Genomic DNA, 27,693 nt, shown 5'->3' with positions numbered 1-27,693 from the left:
ATCATGACCTGAGCCGAAGGCAGTCGCTTAACCGACTGAGCCACCCAGGCGCCCTTAAGAAGTAGCTTTTAAGCATAAGCACTTGGGCAATTAAGAATTCCTTCTGACAACTTTTCCATAATTATTTATTTTAATATTGCATATTATGGCTTTTTCTTCAATTTTACTCAATTTATCTTTATTTTTTATTTTTTTAAAGATTTTATTCATTCATCCGACAGAGAGAGACACAGCGAGAGAGGGAACACAAGCAGGGGGAGTGGGAGAGGGAGAAGCAGGCCTCCTGCGGAGCAGGGAGTCCGATGGGGGGCTCAATCCCAGGACCCTGGGATCACGATCCAAGCCATAGGCAGGCGCCCAATGACTGAGCCACACAGGTGCCCCTATTTTTTTATTTTTAAAAAAGATTTTTATTTATTTATTTGAGAGAGAGAGAGAGAGAGGAACAGAGGTAGAAGGATAAGCAGACTCTGTGCTGAGCGCGGAGCCCAACACGGGGCTCAATCTCACAACCCCAAGATCACAACCCCAGCTGAAATCAAGAGTCGGATGCTTAACCAACTGAGCCACCCAGGTGCCCCCTCAATTTATCTTTAAATCTCCATAAATATATGTGCATATACTCATGGTATGTTAGGTTTACCCATATGCACTTCCAATATTTGACTTCATTTGACCTATGAGAACACCACTTTCATGTGGTTCAAACCTAATATGCTCTTTTCAAAAGAAGTAAGTCTGGATTTCTTTTTAAAAGGGCCCCATAATTCCAATGTTTCCCCATCCAGAAGACACTTCTCATGCTGCAGCCTCAAGGCAGGAGAGGATGATGCATCAACACTTCCAGGTCACCTGACTGGGGTTGCTGGGACTTCTCCCATTTTACAGATAGACTGGAGCCCGTTAGTTCCGGGCACCCGAATCCCCCAGACTGTTACTCACCGTAAGACTGACACACCACATGCACCAGCGGGTATGACTTCCAGAGGACTCGGTCACACCAGGAAGGCAGGTTGTACTTCATCTATAAATCAAAGTCACGAGCTTTGTAAATGCCTGCTAATTTTTTATATATAGAAATCAGTATAAGAGGTTGACTTGTGAACCCTGTAATCCTTGAATTCATGTGCTATTGGGTCTTTATAGACTTGCCCCATAGGTGGCCTTCAACCCTTTTCATTTGCCTTAAGTCCTGAGTCCACTGCTGAGTGCACACCTTGCATTCCTGCTTTGGAAGACTGACTCACCTAGCTATGGGACTGTACCTATCATCCTATTTCTGAATTCTTGTTCTTCCAACCTCTTTTTTTCTGACTCAGGTGAACCGCACAACTTGTACTTTCAACCCAATCTTTGCTTATCTTCTCCAGCTACTTACTTTAGTAACAACACTCCAGCCACCCACTCCCATTTACACAGCCACCCACCTATCTACTGATCCAGCCAGCCAACCATCTATTTATTCACTCACCTACCTGCGCATCCATCCATCCATCCATCCATCCATCCACCCACCCACCCACCCACCCACCCACCCACCCATCTGCATATCCATCTACCCATCCAACCACTCAAACAATATGTATTAAGACAAGCCCTCTCCAGGCTACACTGGTGAATGAGCAAGATGCCCACTGGGGGTGACAGACGAGGCAAACTGGCAATATCCTTTATCACTTTAAGTTCTAGCTCTCTCTCTTCTGCCTATAAATGTAAAGGTACTCACCCTAAAAGAGCCTACCCCTGCCATCTCCTGCAGTAACCTTTTCTCTTTTTACCAGTTTTCTTTCCAGAATGTTCTATTTTCATTGCCTCTACTTTTGGACCACCCATTTCGTTTTTTAAACTTGAGGTGCAACTTACGTATAGTAAAGCGTACTCATCTTAAGTAGACAGCTTGAGAAGTTTTTATATTTGTACACACTCATTTAACCCAGATGGAGATAAAGAAAGTCTCCTCCATCTCAAAAGGCTCCCTTATGTTCCTCTGTGTTCATACCATCACCTTGTAGAGGTGAACATGATCCTGCCTGATGCCGCTACGTATGTATTTTGCCTAACCTTGAACTTATAAATGGACTCACTCAGTATATATAGTTTGAGGTCTGGCTTCTTTCACCCATGTTGTTCCCTGTAGAAGTTCATTCACCTTCCAGCTGTGGTTGTATTCCATTGTATGTATATACCGCATTTATCTAGTCTACCGTTGACGGAAGCAGGGCTCCTCCCAGTTTTTGGACATTGTGCACAAAGCTGCAATAAACATTCTCGTATCTCTCTTTTGATGAACACATGTACTAATGTATCTGGGGTTACCCCAAAGTGGAATTCCTGGGTCACAGGGTAGGTGCACAATGCTGCCAACCTATTACTCTTAACGCTGCAGTTCTCAGCACTGGCTGCCCCAAGAACTACCGGCGAGCTTTACAAAGATACAGAAGACACAGCTCCAGGTCTCTTGCATTAGAGCCTATGGGGATGAGGCCCAGACATCCGTATTTCTAGAAAGCTTTACCCGACTCATCTGCACACACCTGGTAAAGAGCCACTCTCGTCCCCTCCCAGGCTGGATTTCACCCCCAGGACTCCGTGAACTGCTCTTTCAAAGTCCACCGACTTTGGACCACAAATCCAGCTCCTTGTGCAGGGTTCACACGCAGGGAACATGTTTTCCTAGACTCACATTCCACGCTGGCCACTGCTAATCCTGACGGGTCTCTCACCCCCGGCTTCCGTGATGCCGAAATGCCGGGTCGGTCCCCTCACCACCTACAGGAGCACTCGCGGCCCGTCTCCTTTCTTGTGCCTGCTTCTTCCTCTCACCTCTGAACGTGGATGCCCCCAAATCTACCCACAGCCCTTCTCTTCGCCTCTTCCACTCACTCCCTGCCAACGTCACCTACCCCGTGGGGGTGTCCGTGTTCTTGGCACGCACAACTCCCAAATCTATGACCCAGCCCTGGTGTCACCTAATATTTTCCAATTGCCTTCTGGATGTTTCCTCTGAGGTCTTCCACCAATATTATACAGTAAGTCTGAAGACAAGCTCTAGACTCCCCTCCAAGCCAGCTCTGCCTTCCGATTAGCGTTTTTATCCATGGCAATCAGATCTACCAGCACGTCCTGCTCTCCTTTGCTTCTGCCTTGTTTGTTTGTTCCCAGTTCAGACTCAGGCCCCAGTTTCTCAGTGGGACATAGCACACGGCCTCTTCAGGGATCCCCTGCACCCTCCCCACCCTCTGGACAGATGCACACCGGCCTTCTCTGTGCATCACTGCTGTGCCGACCCCCAGCAGAACTTTCAGTGGCTTCCTATTGCCTACCTGACAGGTTAAAACCTTACCCTGGCATCTAGGACCTCCCTCCCCTCAGCTCAGCCCCTATTTCTTCTCCTGATACTCAAGTCAACTTGGACATGCCATCACTGTCCCCACACGCCCCTGTGGACCTGCCCAGAGGACCGCAGCTAACAGCAGCGCGTGGATGCCTCCCCAGCAGGTGTCTTGCCCTGGGGGGGCAGGTCTCAGCCTCTTTCCTCCACAGCAGACCTGGATCTTCTCTCCTCTTCTGTCTGGTTTTCTCTGTTAGCTTCTGTCTGGTTTTCTCTGTTAGCTCCTGCCTTGTTCTGGGATCACCCCCATGCTTCGCTTTACCATCCCTCCTGCACGTCTCTGCTTGCCCCGAGCCCTCAGGCAATGTTCTGAACCATTCTCCATTTCCTGAAGCCTCCAGCAGCCCCAGAAGCTCGCCGTTCCACACCTCGGGGCCTGGCTTTCCTGGGTTGAGCCCCAGAAGGTGACGGAGGCCAGAATTTCCTACCTCCATGTCTATTCTGGCAATTCCTCCAACTGGAAATGGATCAGCGCCCCCTCAGCCCTTGTCGATGGCCAAGCTGTTCCTCACAGCACCACGAGTGGGACCTCTCTGACAGCCTCTCCAGATCTTTCCTTCCCCTGATGGTCATGTCCCTCTCTGACGGCTCCTCAGTGTATCGGGCAACCTCATATTCCATCTCTGGTTAGTTAGCTGTGTGTTTGTCTCATCTTTCCTTCTATAAACTCCTTGGGGGCAAACACTGGGCTCATCTTTGATCTCCTACCACCTAGGAGAATATCTAGCCCATCACAGGTCATCAGTAAATACCTGCTGAATAAGAACGAATGAAAGCCTTATTGCAGCTTTCCCCAAACACTGTTCCTTGGAACCCAAGGGACCTCATAAGGTAATCACTGGTATCCCACGAGTAAACTGAGTTTGGCCAGAAATCTCCTTGTGGAGAACCATAATGCTCATAAACCTGTAAAGGCTCTGATAAGTCCTGCAGTAAGGAAGCTTGCTTAATGATGATTCATTTGGTAGATTCGCGAATAGATTTCATCAAAGGACTTAAAAAAAAAAAAAAAAAGAGCTTCAGAACCACTCTTAGACTCTCTGGACAGAAGGCAAATCCTGTGTCAGAGTCTAGTTAATTGTCGTGGGCAAGTCTGGCTGCCCAGCCTCTCCTCAGAAGAGGTTTTTTTGCTCAGATCATGCTCAACACATGATCTCTAACTGTCCTTCGTTTTTTCCGTTGCCTAGTGGATGAAGATGCTCTTTATGCCCCATTCGCCTTTCTGAGATCGGGCACAGGAGGGGTGAGGTGTGCAGGGGGGTGGGGATGGGGGGCCAGGGTGATGGCCATGACGAGAACTCACCCCTGTGGCTTTCTGCTTAGTGTAGGCATACTTGTCCCGAGTCAGTCTTTCAAAACGGTAGGTGGGCGCAAACGTGATTTCTTCCTCCTCTGAAAACCAAACAAAACCTTGGCTTCTGCTTTGATTCCCCCACGTTTCACCCGGGCCACCTGTCCTTCTTCTGCGGCTATAGTCCTTCCCCTCCCCCCACCCCAAGGATATTCAGGGAAAAGACGAGACAGCGATGGCTGGAGGGGACCCAGGGGCAGAGGGCCACAGTTCTTACCAAAATGCAGGAAGACCTTCTGCTCCTTCCTCTCCATGAGCAGCTGGTCGTGGGATAGGAGGTCTGCATACTGCTGCTGCTTGATCTTCTGGACAATGGCTTCTGCCTCCTGGAGCAAGGACACGGCCAGGCCCCCGGTGAGGCCCACCGCCTTCACCAACATCAGGAGACCCATCACCACCCACCTGCCCGCCGCCAGGGACCCGGAGCCCCCCGAGGCTGCACCAGACCCTGGTCCCGGGGCTGCCCAGCTGGTGTGTCTTAGCGCTCAACTGTTTTACAAGGAAAACCCTGCAAAGGTCACCAAACATCAACCTGACAATACAAATTTTGGCTGTTCCAGATTTGCAGAGGGACCTTTTACTTTCTCACTCCGACTTTTAGTGTTGTTTTTATCAACACTTCATTAGCAGGTAGGTATGTTTCTCTTGTTCTCTGTGGGAACCGAGGCAGCTCGTTGTGAGGCCGTGGCAGGATCTGAAATCCCAGCCCCGCGAATCCGTGGGCATCAGCAGGATGCGCCGGCGGCCTGCAACCCAGAGGCCCTCCCTCCCGAGGCTGCTCCCCCTGCTCTGGCAAACGCCCTTGGCCGACCTCCTGGTCAGGGAACGGCCGGGACCGCCCCTCTGACTGCGAAGGGTCGGGGTTTGTGGGGTCCATGTCCAGCCCTCTGCCATGGGCTGCGGGGAGCCTCTAGTGAGGGAGGGAGGGGTGGGGAGGCGGGAGGGGCACAGACGGGCCCTAAGCTCTTCCTCGGTCTCTGCAGCGCAGCTGGGGCAGCAAAAGCGAGGGGCGGGCTGCTCAGGGTAATGGGTGGGAAGGAGAGAAGGTCCGGGGTCCAGCCCGACTGCCCGGGATCTGCAACCGACCCCAGGCCATTCCTTGGCCTGACTGCGCCCCAGGGCTCTCGCCCTTCAGTGTCTGCCGTCCTCCCTTCCCCCACACGGGACGCAAAGTGAAGGCTCTACGCCCCGGTTAGGGGCGTACGAGCTGTAACCCCGGTGTCTGCACAGACCGCACGGCTCTGCTCCCAGGCCTGTCCACCCCCTTCCTGGGAACGCTCTGCTCTCCCTCAGTGAGCAGGGCCGTGTCTGCCAAGTGGCCCTTTGGTCTGCTCCTCGGTGGACCATGCCTGGGCAGCCGACGCAAGCGACGTTTTCCTTAGCTGCCCAGTGACCCGCCATCTGGACAGAAAATTGGGCTGGTCTCCTCGGGTATGTGGGGACCCAGTGTGAGCAGAGGGAGCTGTAAAGGTGCGGGGTTCCACAACAGGACGGCATCGAGTCCCTGAGGGGGTGTAGTGGCCTCGGCCCAGCTCGGCCTGTGCCTCCGTGGCCCTGTGCAGCCCCCACCCCTGGTGGGCTGGTGGGCAGCCCCTTACCCAGGGGGGCAGCTCCACGCGGTAGTTCAGATCCCCGAGCCAGAAGAGGTGGGTGAAGCGGTGAGTGATGTTGAAAGGGCTTAGCTTCTTGTCCCCCAGAGCCAGAAACCGGAGAATGCTCATGTAGTTCTGGTTTCGCCTATTTAAATGAAAAAGTAGCCGTCTTGCATGGGGTCGCTGGTTCCCTACTTCACCACCCTGGTGGGAAGGTGGAGGAAGCCTGGGGGGACGGAGACGTAATTCTGGGGCCCCGGCGGCTGCAGCAGACCCCCTCCGTGTGCAGGTGGGACAAAGTCAGGGTGCAAAGGGCCTTTCAGGTGGAAACGGGGGCACAGTGCAGGGGCCCCCAAAGCCTCCGTTCAGCAGGGACTGGAACCATCATTATTCTAGACAGAGGTCTTCATGACTGGGCCCAACAGGCTTTGATCTGTAAGGGTGCCCGCAGGAGGTCCTGCCCTTTAGAAATGGAGTGGTATTTAGGCATCTATGAGATCAATGACATACGGAAACACGTGTCCTGTCCTCCCAAAAAGATTCATCCACACGAGAGGTCGCTCTTGTGCCACAGGGATGGGGAAAGCCGGGGGCTGCACAGTAGTTGTGGTGTTGGGGGATGTGAGGTCTGTCTGGGCAGATAACCCCATAACATGCTCTCAGGCAATGAGCTCTATTACCTGAGTTTCTTTTCGCTTCCGGAGGTCAAGTGGCTGTTAACAAATCCCAAAGACGTTCCGTTGAACATAAACGACACCCCCACAGCTCCCTTGTTCCCTAAAGGGAGGGGAGAAGCAAGAAGTCAGCACAACAGGCAACCTTGGCAAGTGGTGGGAAATCAAGGTGGAGCAATGTTACTCCTTAAGAGGAGAGCGAGAACAGCTTCATCTGGAGTGGAATATTCAGGAGTGGCAAGGACTCGGGGGGTAGGGGGGCATTCATTCCTCCAGGACCAGAAGAAACGGGGTGAACGGCCTGCGGCCTTGGGAGTCCTCAGCAGGCCTGAGTCATCCAGCTGTCCCCCTCCCGGGAACTCATTGTTACCCCACAGGCCAAGCAGGCAAGACCAGCGAAAGCAGCCAGAAGCCTGGGGAAGATTTAAAGTCAAAGGAGCCCGGGGCTGGGTGGGCGGACATTCCCCCAGCTAACCAGGCTCCTGGTGGGACCAAAACCCTCACTGAGGCCACCTCTCATTCTGAGTTTCCAACCTATTCTAGACCAGTGGTTCTCAGAGTGTGTTCCCCAAGGAACAGCAGCAGCACCTGGGAGCTGTTGAAGTGCAAATTCTCAGGCCCCGCCCTGGACCTGCCAAATCAGAAATTCTGGATGCGGGGCCCAGGAATGTGGGTGAAACAAACCCTGTAGGTCAGGGGTGGGCCAAACGCAGGCCCGATGTCAGGTCAGGTGAAGAGGATTTTTACATTTTTAAATGGTTGGGGAAAAAAATCAAAAGAAGGTTTTGTGACACATTAAAATGGTATGAAATTCAAATAGGAGCCCATAAATAACATTTTATTGGAACACAGCTATGCCCAGAGTTGAGTAGTTGCAAGAGAGGCTGCATGACCTGCAGAGCCTGAAATATTTCCTGGCTGGCCTTTTAAGAGACAAAATTTGCCATCCCTGTTCCAGGGCATTCTGACGCATGCAGACGTCTGAGAGCCTGCTCTGGTCAACGGCTTGAGCTGTATGTGCTGGGCCCTTGAAATGTGGCTGGTCCCAACTGAGGAGGGCTGTTAAGTATACAGATGCACCAGAATTATAAGCCCCAGCAAGAGAGACAGAATGTAAAATATTTAATAATTTTTATATTGCATACAATGGTAATCTTTTGAAAGAATGGTGTTTGATTAAATGTTATGAAAACCGACTTCACCTGTTTCCTTTAACTTTCCTGAATGTGGCTCCTAGAATATTCGTAGCCACCTATGTGGCTCTCCCTCTGTCTGAGCTGGACAGCACTGGGTGGAGCCTAAGGGGAAGGACCTCAAAGATCACCCACCTATCGACGATGGGTGGCCCTGCTCCCCCGCCCCGGGGCGGGGGGGGCTCTCCTTCCAGCTTTCTCCCCATCCTGCGATGTGACCTGGTTTAAATCCCTGCCCACCACTTTCTTGCCACTGGGCCTGGGACAGGCTAAGGAACATCACTGTTGCCTCCAGCATCTTGTCTGTGAATGGGGTCAACAATGGTCCTCGCCCCCCACGGGGCGTTTCTAGTAAATGGGGTAATACTCCTAGAGCATTTAGCTGTCGGCCGTGCACATGTATGTTCTCAAAAAGGCCTTAGCTCTTCTAGGGATGATGTCCACCAGCATTAGCCAACCAGCATTCACCGGGCTCTGTCCCACGCTAACCACGGCTGGGAGCCACTTGGGGGGAGAAGAGGGGAAAGAAGCCCGCCCCAGGGTTGGGGGAAGGGAGGAGCAGGTGCATGGGATGTGAGCAGGCTGCAGTGTGCACAGTCCCTTGTCCAGTGCCCAGCACCATGTTGGGGGGGGCCCCCGGGGGGCACACGGGCGGCTCTGTCACGATGAACAAGAGCTGGGCCAACAGCCAGAGGCACGGCCTGGCTGAGGCCTGGTTTTAGCTCGTACCGGGAGGTCTGACTACCTTACGTGTATTGGGAAGGGGCTGGTGGCAGGTGGGTGGGCAGCCCAGGCAGGCTGCAGCAAGGACAGAGAGAGGTTCCTGGGCAGCAGAAGGGCATGGGCTTTGACAGGGCAGCTCCAGAGACAGGAAGGAAGGGGTCAAGTGGGTGTGGATGCGGGCAGGGTGCGGTTTGTCAGCAGAAAAGCCGAGAGAGTTCTTCACGTTCGATTGCAGCAATTCTTCTGTTTCCTGTTGTCTCAGGGCCTCTGTCCAGTCCCTGACCCCAACCACCAAAAACCACTGGCCTCGCCCTCAACCCTGCCCATGGCCTGCGTGGGTGCACCTGCCCACACACACTCACACACAGACTGACACATGCGCTCAGACCAACCTGCACACGCACGCACACCGACTCACATGTACTCAGACTCGAACATACAGACTCGCAGGCACACTCACACACACACAAAGTCACATGCGCACTCCACCCGGACAGGCTTACACAGACAGACCTGCGTGTACACAGACACACGGGCTTGGATTTGCACCTGTAGACTCACACACACTCAGGATTCACACTCACACCCACACCCAGACTCACACTTACAAATGCACTCCCGTCATCCTCTGCTCTGAATTCAATTCTCGAAGGTGCCCTGACTGGTCCCCCTTGGCTCACCGCTAATACCAGCGTTTCCGCATCCAACCTCGATCTACACCAGGGGTCGGCAACAGAAAGCCTGCGGGCCAAATCCAGCCCCACCTGTGTCTGCAAACAAAGCTTTCTGGAACACAGCTACTCGCGTTCCCGTTTGTGCAATCCGTAGTTCCTTTTGTGTCATGGCACCCGGCCCACAGAGCCTAAAATATTTACTATGTGGCCCTTTACAGAAAGTCTGTCAACTCCTGTCTTAGGTCCTTGGTTCTCTAGGTGGGGCCTGCGGGACAGCAGCATGACCCCACCTGCAAGCTAGTTGGAAACTCAGAATGTCAGGCTCCGCCTGCTACCTGCTGAGTCAGAACCCGCATTTTAGCCAGATCCCCAGCAGCACTGGTGTAGACCCCGGGTGGAGGCTGGGGGAACCCACCAACCTGGTTACCCAGGACTGAGGGGAGCCCAGGATGTCCCAGTCGGCTCGGGTGGGATGGCCCCATGAGCGCGGCCCCCTCCCTGCTCACCCAGAGTGTTGGCAATGCCTGTCTTCACATTGTCAGTGCAGATGTGACTGATGCGGTTCTCATGCTCCGGCTTGGCCAGCACCACAATTCGGATGTTCCAGAGGGTGTGGATGGCAATCTGGTGGGGTGGACAACACGGTCACCCTTGGCCAGGGCAATGGTGCTTGACCACAGGGCAAGAGATCTACCCCCAGCCCTGACCTCCAAGATGGGGGACCCTATCTGTAATCCCTAAACTTCAGGGGAGCGTCTAAGGATGCCCTGCAAATGAAACAAAGTATACTAAAGATGAGAGCCAGGACTGGCAAGATTTCAATGAAGTAAGGATGATCTACAAGCAGGGGCAAGGACGAGGGAGGGCCCCAGTGATTTTCAGCAACACCAATTTCAGAATAGAGGTGCTCCTCTCTGGCCCTGGAAGGCAGAGGTGGTGGTGGGGAATGACCACTGAGCAAACGGGTCTCTTTGGAAGTTGAGAGCTCACAGGCCGAGCCCACCCTTGCGTCTGAGATGCTCCTGGCCGGCCTCACAAAGCCCACTGCCCCGGAGTTCCACCCGGTGCCCTGGCCAGCTACTCACTGTTTTAAAAGTCATGCTGGTGATTTCTTGCAGGGAGTGTCTGAGTATCTCCAGCCACTCCTTCTCTCCCAGGGGGTCCTCCTGGGTGCCGATCACGTAGATGTCATGGGGGATGTAATCAGCAGAGTCATCCCGTGTCTTTCCCTGCCCCTTGGAGAGAAACCAGGACGTGATCTTCTTGGGAGGGGGGGCGTTACCTTCAACAGCAAAACCCAACACCAAGTGAGTCAAAGGTACATCAGGAGAGTTCAAAACACAGGTGGGGGAAAGTGTGCGGGGCAGGAGGTTCACCCAGCCACTGAAAACCACTCAGGCCACCCCACGAAATGCCACAGCTGGAGAATTAGGTACTATTACCCCCAGGATGTCAGGTGGGGTCAGAGCACAGTTAAGTCTCTCTGTAAAGAGAACATGAAGTTTCAGAGACTGGAAATAACCAAAGAGTCCATAGGGTGACTTGAACTAGTTGCACGAGACGTCAAAAAACACCGTCCTAGCCTGTGGGGCTGACTGAGTAACTGAGACAGTCCTCGAGGAGTTTACATCCTGTTGGCAAGGACAGCCCAGCAGGCTGACAGGTTTGGGAGACGACAGGGACTTCCTTGCAAACCAGAGAGATCTCAGCCGCAAACTGAGAGCCAAAGAGACAGGAGGAGTAGGAGTGTGGAGACCTCCTCCATTCTCATTTCGAAAAACGAGTCAAAGTAGCTTAATGAAGACATGATGAAGGATTTATTTCTCCTCGAAACACCCCTTCACAGTTGAGTAAACTTTTCCCCCAGAGAGATAACCTACTTGGCCAAGAACCCAAGTCACCTGACAGCGGCCATTCTGCTCCCCACTATGGTTGGCAGTGGGAGCGTAAGCCCTAGGGGCTGGTGGTCTCGGCTTGAGGAGACCCCACCCACCCAGCCAGCTCCTTCTGCACTGCCTTCCGCATGAACGGCGCGCCCCCTCCAGGGCGGACTTCACCATGTCCAGGCGAATCTAAGCCCCCCATGCTCACAGAGGGAAAAACAAGGGCAGTGTACCCCCGCGCATGAACCCCTGAGAGCGAGCTGATGAAATCAGGGGGCCAGTAAGAAACACAAGGGAGGACAGAAGAGGACATGGGACCCCAAGCATGGGCCAGAGTTCAACTTCAGTACTGCCGTGCCCCCTGCAACATCAGGGCATGAATGCCTGTGCAGGGCTGGCGGCTCGCGGAATTGGGCTCAGGTGCTCTGGCCCACTCTCCGTTCAGCCCATAGGCCAGGAGGAGCAAATTGTGTTCTCATTTCCAGATCACCCCCTGCCCCTCTTCGAAGGGCTGCTGCTCACCCCCGCCCCCCTCACTGCTGGGTGGCTATCTGTTGGGTCAGAGGGTGGGTGAGCCTGACTCTGCTCTGGACAATGTGGGGTTAGAGGGACACCCAGTTAAATTCAAGTTTCAGTAAAACAACAGAGAACTGTTACAAAAGGTATGCCCCGTGCAATAGCCGTTTAACTAAAATTCAAATGAACTAGACATCCTGTATCTACTTATTTTTCTCCTCGCTAAATACTTCCATGAAATAATTGTTTAGTATAATTTATATTTAGTGTGATATATCTAGTATATAAATATATATTGTATATAAGTATACAGTACATGGCTGATACAGTATATATTTGGTGTAGATTTAGTACTTCTTTTCAGCTGAATAGTTACACGATTTGCTACAACTTATATTCAGTACAACATATATTAGCATGTAATATAGATTAGTATATAAATACGCGTAGTATATATTTAGCATAATCATTTCTAGCTAGATACCAATACTAAAAAAAACTTTGCCGTTTACATGAAATTCAAATGTAACTGGGCATCATCTCACTCTCTTTCTCTCTCAATAAATCTGGCAACCCCACCCAGGGAGGGAGTTCTTTCTTCTAGGCCTGAGGCCCCCTTGGAGAGCTGCCTAAGGCTGGCAGGTGCACAAAGCCTCTTTACCTACACATCCAGACTATAACTACAACTTTCCAGTTTAGACATGCAAAGTAACCCAGCCCAGCTGCTACTGGGGTATGAGAATCCCAGAGCTCATTTCTCGCATCCATTGTCTCAGCAAAAGTACAGAATTCCCTAGAAAGGAGGCTGTGCAGATAGGCTGGGGGGTGGGGGTGGGGGTGGGTGGGTGGGAGGAAGACAGACGCCCCCCCCATCCATCTGCGGATGTCTGAGGTAGCAAAGCAGAACCCAAGAGGAGGTGGTGGGAGGAGCGTGCGGGGGCACATATGGACCCACCCATGTTCCAGGTGCCGATGAAGATGGTGATCATGTCTGGTTCAGGCTGCTCCGAGTGCTTATTCTTCATCTGCTGAAGAAGCTGGCAGAAGCCTTCTCTCTTCTAGGGATTGAAGGGCAGACAGACTCAGAAAGGCCTCCGCCTCCCTGCACATTACACTTTCAAAGGGCTTGGTCAGCTTCAAGAAAACTGAGAGCAGCGCAAATCAGTACGAACTTGCAGGAGAGCATCTGGAAAGAGGGTCCGAAGTCTTAAGGAAGTGGCTTCTCTTTGACCCTGCCAATCCTCTGCAAGGATCTGACTCTAAGACACCAGGAACCGCACAAAGACCCAGCCATAGCACGGGGACTGCAGCATGCACGTCAATACAGAAAAAAACTAGGAACAACCTTAATGTCCAATCCTACGAAGCAAGTGAATAACTGTAGTATGGGTCATCCACATGCCAGAAAACTGTAGGGTTCACAAGTTCCGCTGCAGAAATACTTTCTCAATAAGGATAGATGTCCAAACTACGTTGTTACATGCAAAAAGCCAGTTGACAAAACAGTATAAATAGCATTGTTACATTTTTATTAAAAACACAAACAAGGAGGGGCGCCTGGGTGGCTCAGTTGGTTAAGTATCCGCCTTCAGCTCAGGTCATGATCCCAGAGCCCTGGGATCGAGCCCCACATCGGGCTCCCTGCTCGGCGGGAGGCCTGCTTCTCCCTCTCCCACTCCCCCTGCTTGTGTTCTCTCCCTCGCTGTGTCTCTCTCTGTCAAATAAATAAATAAAATCTTAAAAAGAACAAACCAACCCACCAACAAGGGGCGCCTGGGTGGCTCAGTCGGTTAAGCGTCTGACTTTGGCTCAGGTCATGATCTTGGGGTCCTGGGATGGAGCCCCGCCTGGGGCTCCCTGCTCAGCGGGGAGTCTGCTTCTTTCTCTCCCTCTGCCCCTTCCCCCTGCTCGTGCTCTGTGTCTCTCGAATAAATAAATAAAATCTTTAAACAAAACAAAACAAAAACATCCTGAGAGTCCAAAGTCTACTAGCAGCATATGGATGCTTCCATTTTAAACTTTTTGTTTCTTTTGTATTTGTTACTTTTTCACCAATGAGAATAGGTTACTTATTTAATGAAAGAAAATTTAGATCTAAGAAACCAAAAAGAAGAGAATACATGAAGGCTGTCAGAGACTCCTGAAGAGTCTTCCCTGACTTGTCCCGGGCACCTGGGCATACAGGGGGGCACAAAGCAGAGCAGACTGTCAAGGGCAGGCTGACCACACAAGCACACACGCAAATTTTAGGTTGTACCATATGAAATTACCAATGTTTAGCTGTTTCGCACCTACAGAGATCGCAATTTCGTATGATTCAACCTAAAAAATTGCAGATCTCAGTTAATCAATCCCCTCTGAAGAAACCTGCTCACAAAGATGTTATGATGACTGTCGTTATGGAAACCTGCCTTTAGTTCGGGATGGCTCAAAACGTGGTGCCACAATTTACTGCTGTGTCTCAATCCTTCTGAGCTTGCAGCAATGCGCAGAATTGGTTTTTAGATCTATGTCCATGTACCCAGGATGAGGTCCAGCCAGACGTTCCTTCTTTCCATTCCCCGCCCCCCCCTCCGCCCTGCCCCATCTGGCCCCCTGCATCTTTGTGTCTCCCAGCCCCTTCTCTGTCATTCCTCTGAGTTCATCCCACCCTCTCCGCCAGTTCTGGGCACCGCCTGGCCTCCTGCTGGCCTCCCACCAGCACCCCCCACCCTGCGCGCTGACACAGCATCTATGGAGCAGGTAAAAGAAGGAAGGTTCTGGCACTTGGTGGGGACTGTCCCTGTACGCCTGAGCTGGGAGCCCTCGTCCCTCAGCCTTGCCATGCTGCTGACGCCTGGTCAGCCAACACTTGATGTGATGAAAGCTCTTTGTGCCCTGCCTCGTGTGAGCCATATACTACAGGATAAAGAGTAAGGCCAAGACGGAGGGTCTCAGGCCCTGGGTGGCGTGTCAGAGGGGAGTGATCAGATCACAGAGGACCCTGCCTCTGGCTAGACAGAGGCCCAGTGCAATGCCCAAAGACCCCGAGTATTTCCATTGGCCCACACCACCTCCTGCTCCAGGAGCCAGTCCTGGTGGGGCATCTTACTCCTGCAGATGGGGCAAAAGGTGGCCCCGGAAGGAGTGCTGGTTGGTATTCAGATTTAAATCTGAGGTGCCCCAGAGGACTTCTGAGTCCAGCCCCGGGAAGCTGAGACGTCTCCCAGTGGGGATCAGGGCTGGATGAGACACAAGTGATAAAGCCCAAGGGCCCTCTTGGGGGCAGGGAATGTGGCAGAGAGGGGAGGATGGACTGGCAGCTGTTCAAATCCCCGCCGACCAGGAATGTGTCCCCTAATTTCCTGGGACCGGTTTTCCCAGACGGGAAATGAGTGGTGAGAATTGAGTGAGCTAAGGGTACAAATTTCCAGGCACACACAAGCCTCCAAAGACACGTGTCCCCCACTCCCCTCCTGACCCATCTAAGCACTCTGTCCTCACTTACTTTGGAGTCAGCAAAAACATATTCCTTCCGCAGGGTCTTCTCCTTCTCGGTTTCCACCAAAATCACCAACTTGTTCAGAAACTTCTGAGACTTGATGAGCTGTAGGACTTAAGAGCAACGAAAGTTCATTTATTCATTCATCCACTTGCCACTCAATATGTAGAGTCTATGCTATATTCTGGCACCTGATCAGCAACAATCCTGACTTCCCATCCCCAGGTGAGCACCCAGTTTGTACCTAGTCGCCTAGATCCCTTTGCTCCGGGCTGTAATACCAGAAAGGGACTCATGCTTGGGAAGGGTGGTGCCTGGAAAAAACAAGAGGTGGCCTGGCCAGAGCAGAGACAGTGTGAACTGTCACCTTGTCATCTCCCGCCCTCTCTCCCTTGCTTTCTCTCCTCCTCCTCCTCCCCCCCACCTCAATGATTTCCTTTCTCTTCCCTCTTTTGCTTTGCTCTTAATTCATATCTAAATCAAAACTGTTTACTTCTATCAACAATCAAGACTCAAGCTGTTCTGTAAGATTTTTTACAAACAATCGTATCCCCCAACTCCACCTCTCCAATGTCCTTCTACCTACAGGCAATTATGTTTAACTCCTTTAATGGGTTCTTTGGGAATTTTACTGTGTCTCTAAATAACATGCTTCTATTACTTCTTCCTGGTGTTTCAGTTTTAGATATTTCCTATTATGTATCGACTTCCCACTACAGAAGGTGGAGGCTTAGTCCTCTTTCACACAGGTTGGTACTCTCACCACTCCTTGCTCCCTACCAATGCAAAATTTCGGTCCCATCATCATCTTCCAGTAATTATATCACCATTTTGATCAGGTAAGGATTCAGTGTTACGACTATGGAAACGCTACTGATAAGCCTCGATTGCTTCCCTTTTCTTACACAACTTTTTGGGTTTTCCTGGAGTTAATAATTGCCATGCTTTTTCATTGGTCCTAACTCTCTTCGTTTATAACTCTCTTTTCTGTATAATCAAGCACTTTCATCAGTTTTACCATCCTGAGGAAGCCTCTCCCAGAGCCTCTGGGCCCTCTCGTCTCTGGGCTGGTGACCTCTAGGTCTCACGCACAGCCATGCCCTTAGGGCCTTCCCTCTCCATCATACAGGAATCAATTCACTGCTCTTTCTCTTGTACTGGATCCAATTTCTCAGTTATTGTCTTCCTCTTTCTTGTTTTATGCCCAAATATTGGTAGAGCAATGTCTCTAGTCATTTTTCAATAAACGGGAATGGATAACATGTTTTGGAGGCCTTGCATGTCTGAAAACCCTACCCTCACATTTCACTGACAGTTTGGAATTATTTTCCTCAGGACCCTTCCTTGGGAAAACTTTAGTTTTTGGCACTGCTGCTGAGGAACTCAATGTCATTTTGATCTACCTGCCTACAGAAGAGTAAACCTGGAAAGCCTGACTGCCATCCTTGGAAAAGATGCTTGGAAGGTGGTCGTTGGTTATCACCTGGGAACTTGGATTTGGGGAGGGTCCCCAGCCTGTCCTGAACTGGTAAAAGCAGCTCGATACCCCTAAACTATTTATACTATACTAACTATTTGTACTAACAGTTTGTGCTGAACATCTGCTTTCCTCCTGGAAGTCTGGAATTTGGGTATGTGCCAGGCAGAGGGTGCCTACGTGACCAGTCCCCAGTGAAAAACCCTGGGTGCCGACTCTCTGATGAGCTTCCCTGGTAGACAACATTTCACATGTGTTGTCACAACTCATTGGGGGAGCAATTAGGCATGCCCCGTGTGACTGCACTGGGAGAGGACTCCTGGAAGTCTGTGCTTTATTTCCCCCGTGGAATTCGTCCCATATGCCTTTTCCTTTTGCTGATTTTGCTTTGCATCCTTTCACTGGAACACATCATAGCTGTATGACTTGATGCCGAGTCCTGGGAGTTCTCCTTGGTGAATTGCTGAGATAGTCTTGGGAAGTCCTGACAGTCTGTAATCTATCTTTTGCTTTGACGATTTTAGGATCTTTTCTTGGGACACCAGCGTGGTGAGACTTTCCAGTGTTGCGTGTGCCTCAGGGTGGAACAATGTCCCTCTGTCGTGCTGGGCGCTTTGTCGGCCATTTTCAATTTGGAAACTGGTGTTGTTTGGTTCTGAGAGTCTCTCTCATTGTTTCCATTTTCTCTTACTGCCTTAGTTTGGTATTAGATGTCTCAGGCTGGTCTTCTAAGTTTAAATAACCTCTTCTCTCCTATTTCCCCTCCCTTTATCCTTTCGTCCTACCCTCTGGGAGCCTTCCTCAACTTCGTCTTGTCATCCTTCCATTCTGTTTTTATTTTTAAAAATTTCTGCTGTAATGTTTTAATTTCCCCTTCCCTACTTCTTCTTCCCCTTTCTTCTTTCCTCCTTCTTCATTTCTATTTTGTCCTCTGAATGTTCCTTTTAAAATAGCATTCTGTTCTTGTTTCATGGTCCAATTTCTTTTAACCTTCACAATTTGCTCCCTCCAATTTTTTTGCCTTTTTGTTTCTTTTTTGCCTTGAGTCTCACGGCCCATCCCAGGCTTCCATCTGGTGATCCTTGGCTATGTGTTCCAACAGTGACAGTGGGGGGTCTGTCAAGCACTGCTTCTGCAACGGGTGGTCTCACGGGCTGACTCACAGGGAAACCCATGGGCTGATTTTTGTCCCTGGGCTGGTCACGTGCTCCAGAGAAGACTCTTCCAACCTCCTGCCTGCAGGAGGGTGTGGGCCTGGCTGGCACCATCCTGGCCAGGGCAGTGATGAAGGTTGTGGTATCAACATTCAGAAGTAACCGTTATTTTGTCCTGTTTCCAGTGAGTTCCTCTGTCCTTACCAGGCCTGGTGTCCCCCCAGCCCTTTAGCTTCTCCAGAAAACTAACATCCTTGTGTATAATGAGCGAGGGGAAACAGAGGGTAGGCTGTGAGGAGTAAGAAAGATCTGGTGGGTCTCTTTTAAAATAGATTTTCATCCAATCCTGATGTTTATAACCTCACCTTCACCACTTCTAGGGGCCCCTGACAGTATCAATTCCTGTACCCTTTGTGGGTTCTGTGGTATGAGTCAGGTGTCTCAATTTTTCCTACTACATGCTTAAAATTGAGCCTTTTTAAGTTGGTTATCATTATCCATCTGCTTTTCAGCACTTAGAATTTTGTTGCCACCTCAGTCTCTTGGTTTCTGTGAGTTTTGCTTTTAGGAAGGGAACTGACAAGTGTGTGTGTTCAACCGCCATCTTCACTGGAAATCTTACCCAAGGGAAATCGTGGACGTCCTGTGTGCTCAGAAATCCTATCGCCCTTGTCAGCAGCAGTAAATAGCCCATGGTGTGATGCCTACTGCTGGCAACACAGATGCCCTGAGACTTTTGTGAATCTGCTACTATGAGGCTATGTCTCTGTCCTTCTGAACTTCTGGTTTTTCCTTGACCCCCATCTGCAGGACTGTGAGGCTGCTTGCAAGATGTGACATCTTGCTTGATCAGGATTAGTATTCTACCAGGGCTAGTAAGAGGCTCACTTGTCCCCACACCCAGCTAAATAAAACTAGCTCTTTGTGGTTCTTTTCCTTGCAACTCTCCATCTCACCCATGAGCGGGTAGGAGCAGTCTGACCTTCAAAACATTCCCAATGCCCTTCCTTCCCCATCTCAAGGCCTCCTATTTGGTCTGTCTCCCCACTCCCTGCCATAATTTATTCTCAGCACGGCAGCCCGAGTTCATGTTAAAGTGGGATCATACCACTCCCTTGCTTAAAACTCCTAACAGTGGCTCACTGCACATAGAACATACTCCGGGGTCACCAGGCCCAGGACAGGTGCCCAATCTCTGCACCATCCGTGCTCCGGCCACTCCAGGCTTGCTCACATGACAAGCTTGCTCCCATCTCGGAACCTCTGCCCAAGGGTTTTTCTGTGGTTTTTGCGTGGCCAGCATGTTCGTGACATGCAGGTGCCAGCTCAAATGGCGGTCCTCCATTACTGTCCTAACATCCTATTTACATTCCCAGCCTAGAGCTCATCACTCCCTGACACTCCTGGTTTATGTATTTGTGTACTTGGTTATTTTCTCCTTGACTCTTGTGTGGAACCTCCCTGAGAGCCAGGACCCCTCCTGGCTTGTTCACCTTTGCATCCCCAGTGCCTGGCGCATCATGACTGCTCAGTAAGTGAATACATTATGATTGCCTCAGACAGCCACTGGCTTTTCCTATGCACAGAAGACCTCAATGCCAAAGCTATTCAAGAACACGGGGACCGGAGCAGGGCAAGGAACGCCCAACACCTGCAATCAAAGACTTCCTCCAGATGATTAGCACTTTACAATAACCATGACTGGAAACTGATTGCGCCAGGACAGGCTAAAGACATGCCTTACGCCACCAGCGCTCACGAGGACCCTATAGGAATCCATTTTATGGATGTGGACATGGAGGCTTTGAGTAGGTTAAGTTGCTAATTTAAGGTCACACCATGATCAAGCCGTGGAGCGAGGGAATTATCAAGCTATCAAACCAGTACGGGAATCCAGTTTACCCAGAGCCCCTCACCGCAGAAGCAAACTGCTTCCCATGCTGGTTATTAAGAGGGCACCCAAACACGCGGCCACATGAACTGCATTACTGCACTGGCCTTGCGAACTCATTTGTTCATCATTCACTCGTGGATTTGCTCAGTACGTACTGACTGATCACTTACTCTGTCCAAGTGCTGTTCTCGACTCTGGGGATTGATTTAGCAGTAAACAAAAAAGCCCCACTTCCTGGCCTCTGTGGAGGCCCCATGTTTTTGGTGGGGGGAGCTGGGGATTTATGAGCGACACTGTAAGCACCTAGTCAGTCAGCAATCCCTGAGTATGCACCTGCTGAGTACCAGGTCCTGTGCTGGGCCTGCAGATGGCAGAGTGCGTAAGATCACGACCCGGCCCTCATGGGGGAGGGGGACTCGGGAACAAGGAATTGTGTCCTGATGTGAGAGGCCATGGCAGAGGGTGAGCTGGGGTCCAGGGCCTGGAGGGAGGACAGGAAGCAAGCGAGCGTAGCCTGCAGAGAGTGTGGTTTAGTGGGCTCCAGGCATCCATGCTTCTCTTTTTAAGGGCTCGTGAACCTCCACTGTCACAGTGTATCTCAACTCGAGCTGGGGTCTCTCAGGGCACCTCTTCACCAGCTTGGCTCTTTCACCCGTCCCTGGGCTGATGGCAACTTTCACACTGTCCAGAATTCCACAAAGGGGTATATTCACCCCTCTAGGTGGTCAACCCATCAGCACTGTCCATGCCATAGAACATCTCCAGCTTTTACTTTGGCATTCAGGGCCCTGTCCACATCTGGGGCCCCATGCCCCACTGCTCCTCTCTTTAGGGCCACAAGGGACATGCGCCTAACACTCTGGCCCAACACAGGCCATTCTCAGTCCTAGGGCCCTCCCCTACCTTGCGCTTGGTGAACTCCTATTCATCCCTCAAAGCCCTAGACAGAGCCATCTGTGGTGTGAGGCCTCCCTGCACACCCATAACAGAGCCAATCAATCCTCCTTCTGGGCCAGCCTTGCATCTGATACACATTGTAATATATGCTCACAGGTCAACTTTCCCTTCTTCACTGCTACATCTCTGGAGGGCTCTAACTTAGTGTTGGTTCATGGAAAACACTCCAAAGAAAAAATGTCCATTGAATTAAACTGACAAGGGTCCACCGTGCTTCCCAGAACCCTGGGAGGGATTTCTTTCAGTCCAGAAACCTTGAGTTTTTTAGAGCAGTCAGGCGCTCTGACACTTTCTCCCCTCATCCTTGGCTTTGGTTTCCTCTTAAGTTGGGCCCACCCCTTTCAGCTGTAACTCTGTTCTCTGTGACAGGTGAGAGGAAAGCACGGCTCTAAGTGGATCACTTGCAACACAGCCCAATCCTGCTCGATCCCTCACGTATCCCATGTCTCCGGCCCAACTTGCCAGTAGACAGGGCAGCCCTGTCCCAACACTGACCTCAACCATGCCTGAATAGGACAGCCTGTCACACTCCGGTGTCTAGGGACTTCATTTCCTGGTCTCTCCTCACTGCTCTATGCTGCCTTTCCTTGGAAGGATAATTACAACAGTGATGGTGTTTTATTGAGCACCTACTACCTACTGTGATGTTTATCTATTTAAGACTCATGGCAGCCCTACAGGATGTATATACACCCTTTTGACGGAGAGTACACTGAGGAGCAGAGAGATCTGGGCTCTAGACCAGGGTCACAAGTGGCCAAGCTGGGATATGAGGCTGGGCTCCCACTGCCTCCCTGTGCTATATACACTTTTCCCCTCACTGCACCCCACCTCCTGCATGGGGCTGCTCCCCAGACTCCCACTCCATCTGCTGCCCTGAGAGCATCCCGAGGACTTTGGTGCCACCACCCAGACGGGACTTGGCAGCAGGAGGTTGCAGGCCCATGTGGGGTAGACCTCCCGCCCCTGGTCTCTGCCTGGGCACTTTGCCAGGGGCTGGTGCCACTGCTGGGCACAGAAGAGGTGTTCTCGCATGCATTAGTTCATCTACTTCTCATGACAAGCCTAGGAAAAACCCATTATTATTATTATTCCCATTTCATAGATGAGGAAAATGAGGCACAGAGAGCTTAAGTAAGCAGGCCAACACGATCTTGCTGGCGAGCGGCAGAGCCTACATCTGACCTCGGGCAGGCCAGCCCCAGGGTCTACCTGCACGCCTACCCGTCGCATGGCGCCCAGCACAGCTGGTGCTGAATATATAATCTCCCTTCTTGCCCCTCTGGAGGTCCAACCATAGTGGACATTATTTGTAGGGCTTGGCTGTCAAGCCAAGAGCTGTCATCTGAATAGACAGCTCAGGTGAGTGTTCTCGACGGGGTAAGGCCGTGGCACGTGCCTTGGGCCCTAGAGATCCACAAGAGACGTGCTGTGAGGTGCTGCCATCAGCCATCTCTGCTGGTGCCTACTCTGAGGCCCAGAGCAGTTAAGCAATGTGTCCGGGGTCACACAGCCGCCAAGTGGCAGGGCTGGGATACGAATTTAGACAGCTCAGTCTTGAGCACCATGCTAAACCGGCTCTCGGTCCATGCTACGCCCAAGATAGACGTTACCTGACTGGGCCGGCAGCCCCTCTGCGTGCAGGGCTCTGTCCGGGGACTGGGAGGTGGCTCCTAGTGGGGAGGTGCGTATTCACAGAGAACGGCCCCCCAGAGCCGCGCGTTTAAGCTCACTTCCCCAGGGTTTGGTGGAAGGGGGCGAGGTACAGGGAAGGCTTCGTGAAGGAGGGGTGTGTGAGGTGGGCCTTAGAGCTGGCTCAGGGTCCCACAGGCAGGGTGAGGTCCTAGCACAGGGGTGGATGTGCCTGTGGACTTCTTTCCCAGCTGTTCTGCTACAGGCGGGTCATGAGAAACGGCACCAGCAGAATGAGAGCGGCGTGGGTGGGAGCAGGTCTTACTTTTATTGTGGGTGTAGAACTTGTCCTCAGAACCGTCCTTGGACTTCTTAATTATCAGTTTCCCAGACTCAACGTCGACTTTGAGCTGCAGTTTCTGAGGAATCCCCAGAGACTCTGACTTCACCTGGGAGGAGGAGAGGGGGGAGGGGAGATGTGGTCATGCTCTCTCTGTGTGGGCTCTGGGGGCCAGCCCAAGAGCCCCTTGTCTGTGGGGCTGGGCGGCCCCTGGCCATTCCAGCCCTGGTGTCCCAGGTGGTGCCATCGGGCTTCAATCTCAGAGCTTCCCTCGCCCCGGAGGCCCAAGTCCACGTTTCCACAGGCAGCCCCCCGAGAACCGCTCAGATGTGTGAAAGACCCCGGCTGTGCCTCGTGTGCCCATCAGCTGTCCTGTCAACAGGTTTGGTGGAGGGAACAGGTGAACAACTGGAAAACGGCTCATTTACACCTTAATCTGACAACACTTATTAATCTGTTGTGCCATCTACTCCCAGAAAGGATGTTAAGAACAGATTTCGGCTCCTGGGCCTTGTTACAACAGTTGAAGGTTTGCTTACTGGCAATAATTAGGAAAAAGACAATTGCCTAGGCATGCTCAGAAGCTGGAGATATAAATACAGAATTATCATCAGGGCCAGAAAGGCCTTTGCGTGGGGGGCATCTTGTCCTGTGTTTTTCTGAATGTGGGACCAGGGCTGGGCTGGCTGCACCGGGATCTCTGCGGATCATCAAGAAAAACAAATTTCTGGGCCTGAGCTTGGAGGTTCTAACTCAGTCCCTCTTAGGGAAATCACGGGAATTACATATTTTTCCTACTTCTCCCCTGAGGTACTACTTTGCAGCCAGCTTCTGGGGAGGGGAATCCGGGGACCCCTGTTTGATGTCACTCGCTGCACCCATTCGGAGAAGGACACAGTGTACAGCATCTGAAGCTGAGAAGCTCTTCTCTGGGGAGCCCCCCCTGAAGGACTTTCCACAGACCTGTCGGGGTGTCCATTCTAACGTTACCATCTCCACAGGTGGTTCTGCCAACCACCACCCTCAGTGTTGGGTTCCTTGCCCTCGTACAGCTGAGCCAAAAGCTGTCTTTCCAGATGGACCAACCGCGGAACACAAGGGCACAGCCTCTTACCTCAAAGGTGACCGGAGGGATGAGGGAGCGCCGGTGGGGAGACTCGGCGCCTTCATGCAGCAAGGCCTTGACCTGTGGGCATAAATGCACGAGGCCCTTCAGGGGGGAGAGGTGCAAGGAAGGCAGCCTCCTTTGGGGACAGGGTCAAAGGAAGCCTAGAGCCTGCACACCTGGGCATACTCTAAGCAAAGAGAGAGGACCACAGAGAAGCCAAGAGAAGCTGCAGGATCCCCCAGTACCTTGTCTTCAATGGAGGACAGTAGACTTGTCAGTTGGCTGAGCTTGGCCACCATGTTGATTGGATTGGCCTCACCAGGCACCTGAGGAAAAGAGTAAGTAAGGACAGTAGTCCCAGAGTGTCAGCCATGGAGAGGGGCTCCACTGGGCCCTTTCCACCCTCCGTCTCATTTCACCTCCTCAGTACTATGATTAACCCCCTTTGCAAACAAGAAAACCAGAGCTTTCTATAATCACCTCAAGATTATCATGGCCCAAAAGTAAACCTTCATTTCGTCTCGCCTCTCAAATCTGCTTCTCCAACTGCTTCGTACCTCCTTCACTCAGTTGCTGCGACAAAATTCTGGGATTGTGCTCCCCCTACCTCTATTCCGGGGCTGTTCCTCATGCTTCCAAAATATGGCCATCTTACTGCTGGAAACCCACTACTGGGAGAAAATTATCCAGACTCCTTACCCCGCCCTCCAGGACTCTGTATACTGACCCCTCCTCCCCAGCCACCCCCATCCTCACCTCCGACCTGCCTGTGGCCTTGAGCTACACTCCCTGAGAGATTCCCAGAGACATGGAGGTCACCTGGGGAGGCCTGCTCATTACTCGGGTCTCAGATCCACAAAGAGGTGCTCCCGGACCAGGCTAGCTAAAGTAGTCACCGGGGCATGTCTATCCAACCATCCTGCTTTGTTCCTCATCAATCACCTTGGTCATGTATTTGTTCATTGTGTCTTCCCTGCTAGAATGTGAGCTCTGTAAGAACTGGGACCGTGAGGACGGTGTTCAGTGCTGTGACCTGGGTGCTTGGAATAGCGCCTGGCCGAGAAGGTGCTCAGGCAAGTTCAACCCGCACAGGAGGAGGCCCAGAGAGCTGAAGTTACTTGTCTGAAGTCACACAGCTAGTGAATGCCAGAGAACATGAATCCGTGCCCGTCTTGAGACCCAGTCCACAGTCTCAAGCGTTTATTCCCAGAACCAGTATCTCCAAAGCATCTACTCTGTGCCAGATGTGTGGTCACACGTGTGGAATTAATGATACCATCCCTGCCCTTCAGAAGTTGGATGATAAAATCAGACAAGTGTATGGAATGGAATGAGGTCTCGCCAACCAGGTGAAGTCCCTTTACCCCACCCCTTGCTTAGTAAGTCGGCCAGGCTACACTTGCTTTCGACCTCAAATTTCCGCCCCCTCCCCCACCACCTGAATGGACTTCTGGTACCAGCACCACCAGCCACCACGACCACCTCCAACCACCACCCATCACACCCCCCACAACCATCCTCGCTTTATCAACACTTCAAACACATCATTTTTGTCAACATTTTCTCTGATTATTTTGGTTTTGCCCTGCTCCTTAACAAAGCTCACAATCAGCCCGTGCTTATCATCAATGAGGGAGAAAGCCTCAAGGTCTGGGAAGAACCCGAGGTATGGAGGGCAGGGTGGGGGTGGGGCAGACCGGCTGCTCAGCGGTGGGGCAATTCAGGATCCCTTTGCTTTGGGTGGTTTTTCTCATAAAGAATAGAAAAGATCAGATTCAACCTCTTGTCCGTCTCAGACACTTGGGATTAATGGCCTGCCTGCTACCTTGCAGTTCGAGGCCGTCCCTTCTTTGAATCTGTGTCTTACGAGGCAGGTTTGGCAAAAACTTACCAAGTGTAAATGAAGTTATTGACAAACGGGGAGTTTGCTCTTGGAACCAAAGGTGTTAGCACCATCCTGGAGCTTTGCCTGCACTTCTGCCTCCCAGCAGGCAGAACAAACAGAACGGGATGAGTTCTTCCATGATGCCAAGCACGTTTTAAATGCATCCACTCATCTAATCCCTGCATGAACAGATCCTTCTAACCCTTGTTTTGCCGAGGGGAAATGGAGTCAGAGTGGTGAGTCAGCGTGTCCAAGGTGACACAGCGAGTGTAGACCTCAGACTTGAATGTAGATCTAGCCCCGTGGTTCTCAGCTGATGGCGATTTTGCCCGCCAAAGGGCATTGGACAACGTCTGGAGACATTGTGGGTTGTCACAACTGGGGGGATGCTGGTGGCATCTAGCCAGTAGAAACAAAGAGGTTTTAACATCCTATGATGCACAGGGCAGTCCCCCACAACTAAGAATAATTTGGCCCCAAATGTCACTCACGTCGAGGCTAAGGGTAGAATTCACAGCTTAGCCTAGAAGCGAGCAGATTGGCCTGAGTGACACCTGTGAGTTCCCATAAACTGGCCCAGTTATTTTACTCTGCTTTGTAGTTGCCCTTTTAAAGGGAGGATGTGGGTTCTAAGGTTAACAACTCTCCTTTCTCATATGGGGCAGAGCCACGTCTCTCCCAGCCCTTGAGGTCCGCAGTTATTTTTAATAACGTTGCATTTTGCACCTCCCATCAGTTCTCAAATAAAGTCCACGCGGGAGCCCAGGGGTCCGCAGCCTGTGTCACCGACCCGAGGGGAAGGGCCACACGTCAGCCGAGCACGGCCGTCCGATGTCTCACACAGGCGATTTCACTTACTCCTTCACAGAACCCTGCAGTGGCAGACACGCTCTGCCCATTTCACAGATGGGGAAAACAAGGACCGGTGGGGGCGGGTCGGATACTAGGCTCTGCTGTTTCTGATCTACCCTGCCACTTTCTCCTCGAGCTGTGAATTTCTGAAGGCATCAAGAATGACCTCTCTGCGTTTTCTTGATGAGTCGGGGTCTCGTAAGGGAGAGTGGAAGGAGAACCGTTTCTCTCCATCCACGTCTGCTGCCACCCTCCCTCTGGTCCCTGCTCTGTCCTGTCACTGAACATAAACACCAGCTGGCCGGTCACACCCGCTGGCTCGTTAGTTGGGTAGGCTGGTCGGGTAGGTCAGTGGGCTTAACTCTCTGGGGGCCTCGCCCTCTTCTGGTCGATTTCAAAGATGTGGGTGTGTGGTCTTCTGTTCAAACTATTTCAATGTTAGTGTCTGGCAGGGCCCCTGATTTGCCTAGATTTGCTTTTACTTTCCCAGAAATTAACATCTCATGGTTCACTTCAAGGAAAGCAAAATTACCTTTTTAATTTCTGGGCAAATTTTTAAGTTGTACAAATAGCACACAGACATTTTCTCAGTTAAAAACAACAACAACAACAACAAAAAACAACTCGAGCAAACAGTCTGGTCAAGCCTGAAGTGCCCCTTGGCCTAGCCCCTTCTCCCTCGTCCCATCCCCCCACATGGTGACCAGAGTAGCCCTCTGGGTTTAAATCCTTCTGGTCTGATTTCCACACGTATATCATCACTTAGAGATTGTTCTGCCATTTGCTTTTTTCCGCCCAACAGTATGCCTTGGGGAATCTGTCCACATCAGTGTACCCACCTTAGAACAGAATTCTGTGGCATACTTTAACCGACTCTACGTTTGGGTGGTTTCCAATGTTTCTTGTTTTTAGAGAT

At 51.5% G+C, this 27,693-nt stretch overlaps 1 protein-coding gene across 1 annotated transcript in view; it reads right to left on the bottom strand.

Moving 5' to 3' along the window:
- INPP5D (inositol polyphosphate-5-phosphatase D) overlaps positions 1 to 27,693 on the bottom strand; it is a 113,197-nt gene that overhangs the window by 23,280 nt on the left and 62,224 nt on the right. The window contains exons 7-18 of the mRNA XM_027590307.2: positions 24,286 to 24,366; positions 24,047 to 24,118; positions 22,918 to 23,041; positions 15,485 to 15,591; positions 12,953 to 13,055; positions 10,684 to 10,880; positions 10,105 to 10,222; positions 7,015 to 7,111; positions 6,341 to 6,479; positions 4,960 to 5,068; positions 4,695 to 4,783; positions 943 to 1,024 (exon numbers count right to left, since the gene is read on the bottom strand). Of these exons, the coding sequence (XP_027446108.1) occupies positions 943 to 1,024; positions 4,695 to 4,783; positions 4,960 to 5,068; positions 6,341 to 6,479; positions 7,015 to 7,111; positions 10,105 to 10,222; positions 10,684 to 10,880; positions 12,953 to 13,055; positions 15,485 to 15,591; positions 22,918 to 23,041; positions 24,047 to 24,118; positions 24,286 to 24,366 (1,318 nt within the window). The remainder of the gene's footprint in view (positions 1 to 942; positions 1,025 to 4,694; positions 4,784 to 4,959; positions 5,069 to 6,340; positions 6,480 to 7,014; positions 7,112 to 10,104; positions 10,223 to 10,683; positions 10,881 to 12,952; positions 13,056 to 15,484; positions 15,592 to 22,917; positions 23,042 to 24,046; positions 24,119 to 24,285; positions 24,367 to 27,693) is intronic.

Source organism: Zalophus californianus, chromosome 3 (assembly GCF_009762305.2).
Source record: "Zalophus californianus isolate mZalCal1 chromosome 3, mZalCal1.pri.v2, whole genome shotgun sequence".
Taxonomy (NCBI): Eukaryota; Metazoa; Chordata; class Mammalia; order Carnivora; family Otariidae; genus Zalophus; species Zalophus californianus.
This window is presented reverse-complemented; position numbering and strand designations above follow the sequence as displayed.